A 9,788-nucleotide genomic window follows, 5' to 3' on the forward strand; every position below is an offset into this window, starting at 1 on the left:
AGCCTACCGAAAAACTGTTGACAGTGTGGTGTCAATATGGGATGAGTCATCCCTGGCCCTTGTTTTTTTTTTTTTATTGTCGTGTCCAAAGGTTAGACTGGTGGGTACCAGGACATATGACAAGATGCCTTTTTTTTCCTCCAGTGTGCATTTTTTGTGTGCGATTTTTATGACCACTTTAGTAAATAGTCTGTGGCAAGATACAAAGGTCATTCAGGTTATGTACATGGTAATTCCAGAAGTAAAGGGGTCCAAAAGTGTGACATTTTTGTGTTCCTGTTACATCTGACCTTTGTTATTTGACAAGGAAATATCAGGGAATTAATTTCAAACTATTACTTCTTGTTTGGCAGGTAATTTGCATTAATTCATCACTCTTGGAAATTAGAAAATGTGTTATGAACTTCCAAAATCATATGTCAGATGTAACAGGGACACAGAAAAAAAATGGACCCCTAATTTCTGGAATTACCCAGATCTGATTGTGATTTTCTTCCATTTTTGCCGCTATTTAGTAGATATAGGTTGAAAGGGGAACATTAAATCAGGACGGTTTCTGTTATGTTCAGACTTTGATCTTTCATGTAAAATTAGTATCGTATGTGTACCTGTGTGACTTAAATATAAGGCTTTTAGAAACGTCTTTGCAATTCATGCAGGAAATGTAGACGCATCAAAATCAATCTGGCAGAATTTTCTTAACTGGATTTGTTTGATGTTTATTTTTGGGCAAAGGATGAGATGGCAATTTATTTGAACATCATTTCATAGATTATTTTGTACCTCGCTTGACATGAAATGTAGCAGCTAAAAAAGTGGTATAGTGACCCCCCCCAGCTAACCTTGGTCTCATCCTTTAGGGTAAAAAGCTGACAGGCAGGTAATACAGTGGAAAGTATTCTTTTGTGTTGGCTCAGTGCACTTGCCTCTGTCCACAGGTTCTAACCAGATGGAATAAATAGTCACGATGCCTCACTAGGGATAGCAACAGTTTGTATTGTGTGATTCAGGAATTTTCTGTGAAGTAGTGCTGATTGAATTGTTAAGGGGGTGATAAGTTCGAGGTTATTCTCCATTCTATCACAGCACAGTGCGGTTTTAGTAAACTATGAAGATGTGTGTGCATAATCATTAAAAACCCATAATGGAGAAAAAAAATGGAATCACGTGAAAGAGAAAATCTCGGAAGCTTATGTCTGACTCGAAGGAACAGAGAGATAAAGTGATGTTTGAACTGTTGAAGAACACCGGAGAGATGGTATCTTTTTATCAACACCTTGGCAACTTATTCATTGCCTGTGAAGGAATATGATTTATTTATATCTGTACAGCCAACAGCACATTCAGCGCCAATTACAGGATGAAGTCATAATTGAGAAGACGATGAAGAAATGTTCAGTTTTAGAGGTGGGAGGAAAACCCCGAATGAATATTCCGGGGAAAACCCATGGAGTCAGGCAGATACTGAAAACCCAATCCACATGCTGACCTAGGTGGGATTCGAACCGGGGTCGCAGAGGTGGAAGGCGAGGAAAGAGCCACTACACCAACCTGACTCCCCCTAAAGCGAGTCCCCCTATCTGTGATCAAACATTAGGAAATATACAAGCAACAGTGCAGTTTTATTCATGACAAACTGAGGTTACTGTTGTTTATAAACATATTTCATTTCTGTACCATTTGTCGGCGATCCAACCTGTTGAGTGCAATGCAATGCAACGTTTATTTCTATTCAAGCACAAGTTAAAACAAAAGGCAAGCGCATACATGAGAGAAAGCAGTGGAAAAACTTGAACAAGGAAATAATGAATGACACAGTAAAACAGTGAACCAGTTGCCAGAATAAACAAGGGCTCGTTGAAGGTAATTATTGACATAAGCTGTATAAGCAGGATAGCCTAAGGATATGATGTCTGGCTACCAGAATCACATGTTGCTGTGAAATCTTTGGGAAATAAAATCCATGTTTTTTACTCTCTGCAAATCACCACCTCCACATCGGTGCCATTTGTGATCTGTACAAATGTGCAGATATGGATCAAACTGCCAATTAACGTGGGAGCAGCTTTCCAAGGAAAGCAGCTTGAAACAACTGAGCTGCTGCAAGAAATCTTGGAAAAAAAGAATCAGACTTTTTCAAAGTCATAGAATAATGTTTTCATTTCTGCATGTATAATGATTTTACTTCTGCCACTAGACCACCGTAACTAGTACCACAATACAAACCAATTCAGATCAGAATCTGTTTTCAGTACATCCGCTTTTAAGTACAAACATCTTAAATCTAGTACACTTGACAGCAGGGGAGGTCATCTTTTTTCTTTTGCTCAGTAGGTCTAAAGTCCACAAATATATTTGTGCCTGCGTACTCACTGCATAGTGATTTACAAGACTTGGGCCAGATTGGAAACTGAAACATCCTAACCATTGCGACAGAGAGTGATGTTCATCGCCTCGTGATGTTGGGAGGCCATTTGTATAACTTGTTTTGTTGTGCGTGCTCAGCGTTTTCAAGGAGTAGGGGATGGCAGCTCGTTTGCAAATGTCAGAGCGATCGAGCAGGCTTGGAGCTGTGCAAGAAGTTATGGAAGTGCTGCATAGCATCTGTTAGGCCGGTTCACAGTCCGTCAGTGACATGTATTCTCTTTGTGGGAGGGTCCAGGCCATCTAGCCCTGCAGCTTTCTGATTAGCTTATGCAAATGAGAATTTGCATGTCAGTACACCATGAAGTACTGGAGTTGGCTTTTACAGGTTGTTTTCAAAGTGCAGAGCTGAAGTGAGCTGTATGCATCAATGCTATTTCACCCTTCCTCACTTTTTCCTTTTTTTTGTGAGGAAAGGTGGTACAGAGTAAACGATACTTTGAATAGCCAAGTTGCAAGAATTTGTCTGAACATGTCTGTATTAATCAGAAGCATACAACTTGAGTAAGAACATTACAGAAGAGCGTTGTTGCGAAAAAAAAAAAGCCATGCTAGGACGAGGCACCTACACGATTTCTATTTTTAGGGATGTTTGTCGTTTTTATGGGGGACTAAAATCAGTGTGGCTCAGACTGATCATTTTGACGACACTGCTGACCTGCGCACTCCAGTCAGCATATACTGATCTCAGGCTGGATGTACACTAAGTCCCACTCAGCAATCCCTTGGTGTTTTTTCTCCAAGCTGGAGCTTTGCATCAGCTGCATGAATTCATCACAGATTTACCCAAACTTCCCAAATTTCCGGTGGTCTGTGGGTTGTAAGAAAAAAAAAAGAAGTGATTGCGATGAGTGAAATGTACCAAGAGGCCTGTGAGTAATTGCTCTGCAGTGCAGTAATCCAGTTTCTCGGTAATTAGTATTTTTTGTCTCCCTTTTTTTTTGCAGAATAAGAGAAAGAAACAGAGCCAGGACAGTGGAAAGGCAGCCAAGAAATACAAGGAATTTAAGTTTTAAATATTTTCATGTTTATTTTGAATGTACATTTTATGGAGATTTCAGTTCAGTTTTCAAGGCATATTGCTACATTACATCTGTGTCAATTATGGTTTGAAAAGATGCTTTGATGACACGACAAAGTTGATCAGCTTTGCGCCTTGGATCATAGGTATCTTAGCAAGTGCAACAGCTTCCTTCAGGGAAAAAAAAAACCAATCCCAGGCTGCCCATTTACTTCCCTTTTGCTCAATTCTCAATCGCCGTTCCTGAAACACCATCTGATAAAATGTAATCTAATCACGGGCCATAATAGCCTAAGATCCCTGGCGTCTGTGCACATGATGATCTTAACTACTGGGCCAATCATTTGGAAAATCCCAAATCCACATCTGTGACCAAAGGGCAACAGAACGTGGTTCCCAGTTTGATTCTGAACAACACTACCCCAATTGGGGGATTATTATGCAGTTTTGATTTACATATTGAGGGATTTTGCGTTATTAAAAAATCGAGAATGAAGTATCCTTGTAATTTTAGAATGACAGCCAAAACAAAACGACAAAAGGAGCATATCTAGTTCTTTTCTATGCATTCTCAATTCATGCATTTGTATATTTGAACTGTAATAACTTCGTGACTTCATGGGAGGTGATGTTCGTTATGTACAAGACCATGTAGAAGTCATTCACAACAAAGAAAACCTTTTTCAAATTGTATATTTTACATGCCATCTTCTGACATGCCAGTTTTTGAGGAGTGAATTTAAACATTTACCACCGTGGTCCATTGATTTTCTACACGGCTATCTTATGTGCTATGATGCGAAAAAAATTGACCCCAGGTTTTCACTGGTCCTTGAACGGCATCCGGATATGGTTGGTTTTTGTACAGTAGGCCTACATATTCTGTGGGCCTACTGTAGAAAAGTCCCTGTTATTTTCAAACACCAGGAAATTTGGGGCTTGGGTTTGCAGTCTGTGAAAACAGTTATTGAACTTCAGCATCAGTGTTATGGTCAGACTGACGATCTGAAAAGCTTTGGGGTTCAAACAGCGGGTGTGTTTAGAGCTTTAGTGGTGTAAATCGTTCACTGGAGCTAGCAACTAGGTCAGAGGTCCACTTTTACAACCTGTGTAAAAAAAAGCCAGAGGCTGTGCAGGATTGAGGAAATGGTACAATTGTTCAGTGCGTCTGATGTAGGCTACCTAGGGCACCGTAGGCGCAGAATGGCAGTAACAAATCAGTCACTGCTTAGCCACTCGTCCGTAACATGCTCTTGTGTGTCTTTTTATCCCACCACTGACTCCGTTTGGAAACGTTTTTATCGACTTATTGTCAGTGTAGTTCTCTCTATCCCGTCTGAATACTTGTCTGGTGTGTCATTCATTATTATCCCATTGTCGGCAGGCAAGCTCTTAAAATGGTGGCGACAGTTTCGTTCTGGCGATCAGCCAGGTGGCCGTTGGAAATCTCAATGCAGTGAGAATGACCCCGATTTTGTGTGAATCTAAGGGAAAAATCACATCTTGACCCGTGACATGTTATGACCCCTGAGATAGAAGTCTTGTAAAATTTCAGCAAGGGACACAAGCTCAGTGCTGTTTCTGATACATCTAGGATATTTTAACGTCACAGATGCCCATAAATTAATCCACATTAACTGCTTACAATATCATTTATTGCGTTTGTGCTCTTTTAAGACTTCGTAAAATCCCTTAGCACATCAATTTGTTAAAAGACCAAGGTATATAACCCAACCCTAAAACTTGTCTTCAAGAGCGAAGCTTTTTTACTCCAGCAAAAGAGCTACCGGTAGCTTTGTTGTAAAACATTCTACTTCATTTAGCAAATTGCCAGAAAGCAGTTGATTTTCACGGGCCCTTTTGTCAGTAAGTTGATTTGGTGTTAGTTTTCTTCTTTTTCTTAGTTGTAACTATATGAACCTTTGTGAATGACAAGGTGTGTACTAGTGAATAAAAGTACCTGTTTGCTCTGAAAGTGTTTTTATGTGTGTAAGCCCAGTGACTTTTTGGACAGTTGGGAATACCCACAACTAAATTTTTCCCTCTCCGGCAAGAAGGTAAATTCACTTCGAATCTGAACGTTAATTTTGCAGAAAAAACACGTACACGAGCACATCCAACTTAACTGAACCCAGCTCAGCCCGATCTACATTAACCAAATCCAGGCTTTAGTTTTACTTTATTCCGTAGCGCGGCCATGGCCAACAATTGTTTGTTTCAATATGAAAAAGTGCATAACAACCATGGCAAACTGCCAAAACCTAGACACAAACAAAATAACAGCCCGCTCGTGTTGATGTGGTTTAGAGCTGTCATATGTCAAGTGATGGAAGTTTGAGGCCCATGAGGGACGCCAGAAAAAGGAACGGAGGTAAAATGGTAACTAATGAAAACATTCATTGTGTTAACCTTTTCAGTCCCGTCTATACGGAGTACCGATAACCTCTCCCAGTCAGCTCATGCCTGGTCAAAGAGTAACTCATTAATCGTAGTTCCTCGTATCGGCAATAATGCTAGTCGTGTGCCTATGCGTCCGTGGGAGCAACAACGCAACTGGCTGGCGACTCCCTCATGGTGAATCTTCAATCAGGGGAGTCCAGGCTGGTTGCCATTTAACGTCCGATTTTCTTACTCGAAACAGCTGCCGGGGAGGCTTTTTATCCTACAAATTCTTCGAAATTGCAATTTATTTGTGACGCAATCAAGCACGACATATTAATACATTAACCGCGGAAATGGAAAACGTCTGAAGAGAGTGTGCATGTACGTCCTCCGTGGAACAAATGAAGACAATTGTGTGTGGTTACACGTCAAGTGATTTACCAGCCTTTCCCAGTTAAATGTTTAATTTTTATAGGCTTGCCCGGTCAATTTCGGCAAAACAGTAGCAAATTTAATTTCTTGCGTTCGAATTCGTGCTATTTGTCCACTCAAGTTTTACAGTGTTTCATTCCGAATTCATTGCAGTCAATTTCGTTTTGAGTCATTCGGATTCCTGTGGCAGTGTGCCCAGCGTCGTCCTGTTTCGGGCGTCATTCTATGTAGGAAAATTGTCACCCAAGTCAACAATTCAACCCAAAAGTATTTAAATTCGCAGGTGCTTTTTCCAGGCGTGTGTTTGGTCATTCGTTTTCAGTATTTGGCAGGCATTTCTGTAATTTGTGCAATCTGAAAAACGCACATTCAGCATGCCAGACTGCAGTTAAACTCACCCAGGGTTAACTGGAGTTGCAACATGTCGGCGACAGACAGACAGACAGGCTGCCTGGCAAGCACGTGTGAACGTGTAGCTGTGGAAGTGTGATCTACTTCAGCAAGCAGCCTTCTCAACTGAAGCACATGCAGTGGTAAAACCATATCCAAACATGTGCCAAGATTGCCAGTTAATCATTTGACAGCCCGTTGGAGTTAGTCCTGTTCAGAGGATCTCTTTAAACGTTTAGAGCAGGTTTTCCTGGTTAATTTAACACTTCTTTCATTTAAAATTGCTGAAACAATATCTGACTAAAAAAAAACCTGTGGTATGCAGTGTCTTCCTGAAATGACGTCACATCAGGAAAAGCGTGGGAAATATAGGTTTTCCTGGTTAACTTTTCACTTCTTTCATTTAAAATTGCTCAAACGAAAGTTTAAGTATTTCAGGAATGGATTTGCGCCGGGGGGAAGGAAATTGATCTACCCTTGAAATAGTTGTTTGCGGTACCCGCTGCTACACATGTGATTCGAACCAGCCAGTCGATACCGGTAAGCTCGGTGGTCGAGTGGTTAAGACGTCTGCACAAGTAAGCTGGAGGTTGTTGGTTCCAGTCCTTCCCAAGTACGCTTGTGGTTTTTTCACAAGCCTTCTGGGGCATACACTGTGCATACAGTGTTAAAAAATATTACACGTCGGGCAGGGCAAAAATCCAAAAAAATTAAGTGTTATTTCGAAATTGGAATCAACATAGGCGACTGACCCTTCTTTGAGGTGACGAAATTAAACTTCCGTTTAAGCACTTTTAAATGGAAGAATTGAAAAATCTACCGGGAAAACCTGCATTTTCTTCGCTTTTCCTGATGTGATGTCATTTCCGAAAGACACTGCATACCACCAGGTTTTTTTCTAGCCAGGTATTGTAACCCAAATTGGCTCATCGAAATGCTTTTTACGAAAACGTTGCTCACTGGTTTATTGTCACGAAGGGAAGAAATGAATCTCTAAAAAAAATTTTAGAGCGAAGTATCGAAGTACAATGGTAAAATTTAACGCTGCGTTTTTGAAGTTTCATCATACAGCGCGCTTTTTCCTGAAGAATATGCAAATCTTTATTAGCATAATTCCAAACACAATGGCACCACTAAAATAGCTTTTCCAAGGACAGAATTATTTCTTTAAATTGCATTCGCCCTTTGTATTAAAATCCGATGCGGCTGCAATATTGTTGTGGGTGGATTTTTTTAAAAATACCTGCCTCCAATGGTAAAATTCTGTCGCGTCGCTGTCAACGATTTAACCAACAAAAGCAACTTCTTTGAGGTGTCTTCTACACGGTTGGTTGGTTGGTTGGTTTTACTGATACATTGATTGGATTTCAAGGAGTTTTCTGTTGTGAGAAAATCTACATGTATATTGTTATGGCACTGTTGTGAAGGGACAACATTGGCAACATTGTTGTGTTGTGCGGACTGTGTCGTCATGCATGGGGAGCGCCCATCCACTCAGATTCAAGTGGTACATGCGTCAACAAATCGCCTTTGTGGTGTTGCTAGGAGTTCCATAGACAGCGAACAAACATACAAGTGTACATCCTTATACAGAAATAATATTGGCGTGTATTAATGTTGACGCGGAACATGGACACGTTGACTGCGTGAAACAGTCAAGGGCTGATTAAACACTGAATTCGCCGGGGTCAGCGAAATGGTGTGGAAACTTTTTTCATTTTATGGCCTCTTTTCGGGGTGTGAGGTTACATTTAGGAGTTTTTGACATGCTTTTGAAAGGAAGGGAAATGAAACAGACCAAAAATAATGTATATCGTAAGTTTGCATTACTTTTAAATAGAACTTTGTGTGGCTCGTTTGGACTGGTCATGGCCCCCATTGGCCCCCTAAACCTGCCCTTTGCGAAGTGTTTGTCCGCCGGCGCTTAGAATATCGGTTAGTCAATGTGCAGCAAGGGTGTAATCACCTTTAAAAATGGCCCTTAAATCTAGCTACCCCAGATTTCTATACCTTTTGTCGAGGGAAAAGTTTCTATTCAGGTTTTAACTTGAATTAGAATGCAGCTGGTGCAGATGTCAAAGGTCCAATTGTGTAGCCTACTCAACAAGTCCGTATACGCTATAACAAGTTGCGTGGTGCAGTTCCCGAACTGTATCCTTTCAGAATTTCTAAATTTCAAATTCCAGTTCAAAGCACTGATTGACTATATGCCTTGAGAACTGCTCGAAACCCAGAGGATGATGGCCACTGGCATCGCTCTTTGTACAGTTAGCCATAGTGGACTAGGAGCTAGATGGGTAGGGGGGGGGGTGCGTTGAGTACACCTTGTGTAAGAGGTGTGAGGTTAGATATTTTTTATCCCGAATGACCTTATTTATTACACTTCCGAACCGCCTTATTCGCTGAAGACAGAATATTATGAAATCGTCACCACCGTCACCGAGTCTCCACTCCAGAACGTTGTACATCAGTCCCCTGTGGCGTATTTAGCTTTTGGTGTCAAGGGGGATAAATAAAAAAAAAAAAGGGAAACGTGATAACGGGGGAGAAAAAATATAGCCTATTGATTTCATATATAAATAGAGCGATTAGTGTCTTTCCCACTCACCTATGAAGTATTCTCAGTAAAAAAAATAAAAAAAAAAAAAATCCGTCAGGGGGCAAGTTGTCACACCATTGGAGAATATATAATTCCTCATCAATCTCAGTTAAACGTATTATTCCCCATTTTGTACGCAAGGTTGTCGTGCAGATTCAATATGAGACAGTATCGATTTGTGGTAAACATACTGATCTGTATCGATACGGTTAAAAGCAAATTAACTCTCACAAATGGATCGCCGGTTCAATTAATCAACTGATGTATTTAACAAAAAAAAAGCGCCTGACAGATTTGAACGGTTCTTCTGACTAAAAAGTAGCTAGCTTGGGTTCGGTTCTTGGCGTCAATATTTTCCATTGGTCCAACATTCCTGCAAAAACTCAGTTTACAAAGAATAACTGCACAAATACCATGACAGGGAATAGCAGAATCTCACAATTTTAAAATTTTTACTCCATTATTTAATTACGCAACGATAACGTCTCTTTGATAGCACAGAAACCCGGTTGTCGTCCAGTGGGAATATCTGGGCACAGG

General features: G+C 40.6%; 1 protein-coding gene and 1 long non-coding RNA gene across 4 annotated transcripts in view; one reads left to right on the plus strand and one right to left on the minus strand.

Annotated features, from left to right (window-relative positions):
- sf3b2 (splicing factor 3b subunit 2) overlaps positions 1-5,420 on the plus strand; it is a 47,441-nt gene extending 42,021 nt beyond the window's left edge. For all 3 annotated transcript variants that reach the window (XM_087137361.1, XM_087137303.1, XM_087137331.1), the window contains exon 21: positions 3,372-5,420. In XM_087137361.1, the coding sequence (XP_086993487.1) occupies positions 3,372-3,440 (69 nt within the window). In that variant the 3' untranslated portion in view covers positions 3,441-5,420. The remainder of the gene's footprint in view (positions 1-3,371) is intronic.
- Positions 1,262-8,795, minus strand: LOC147800684 (uncharacterized). Its single transcript, XR_015425520.1, has 2 exons — positions 7,893-8,795; positions 1,262-3,235 (listed from the first exon to the last, which is right to left on the minus strand). It is a non-coding gene; the product is annotated as an uncharacterized LOC147800684 (long non-coding RNA).
- Between the last annotated feature and the right edge of the window lie 993 nt (positions 8,796-9,788).

This window comes from Acanthaster planci, linkage group LG01 (genome assembly GCF_054643075.1).
Source record: "Acanthaster planci isolate LZ-2023a linkage group LG01, COTS_SCS, whole genome shotgun sequence".
In the NCBI taxonomy this organism is placed as follows: Eukaryota; Metazoa; Echinodermata; class Asteroidea; order Valvatida; family Acanthasteridae; genus Acanthaster; species Acanthaster planci.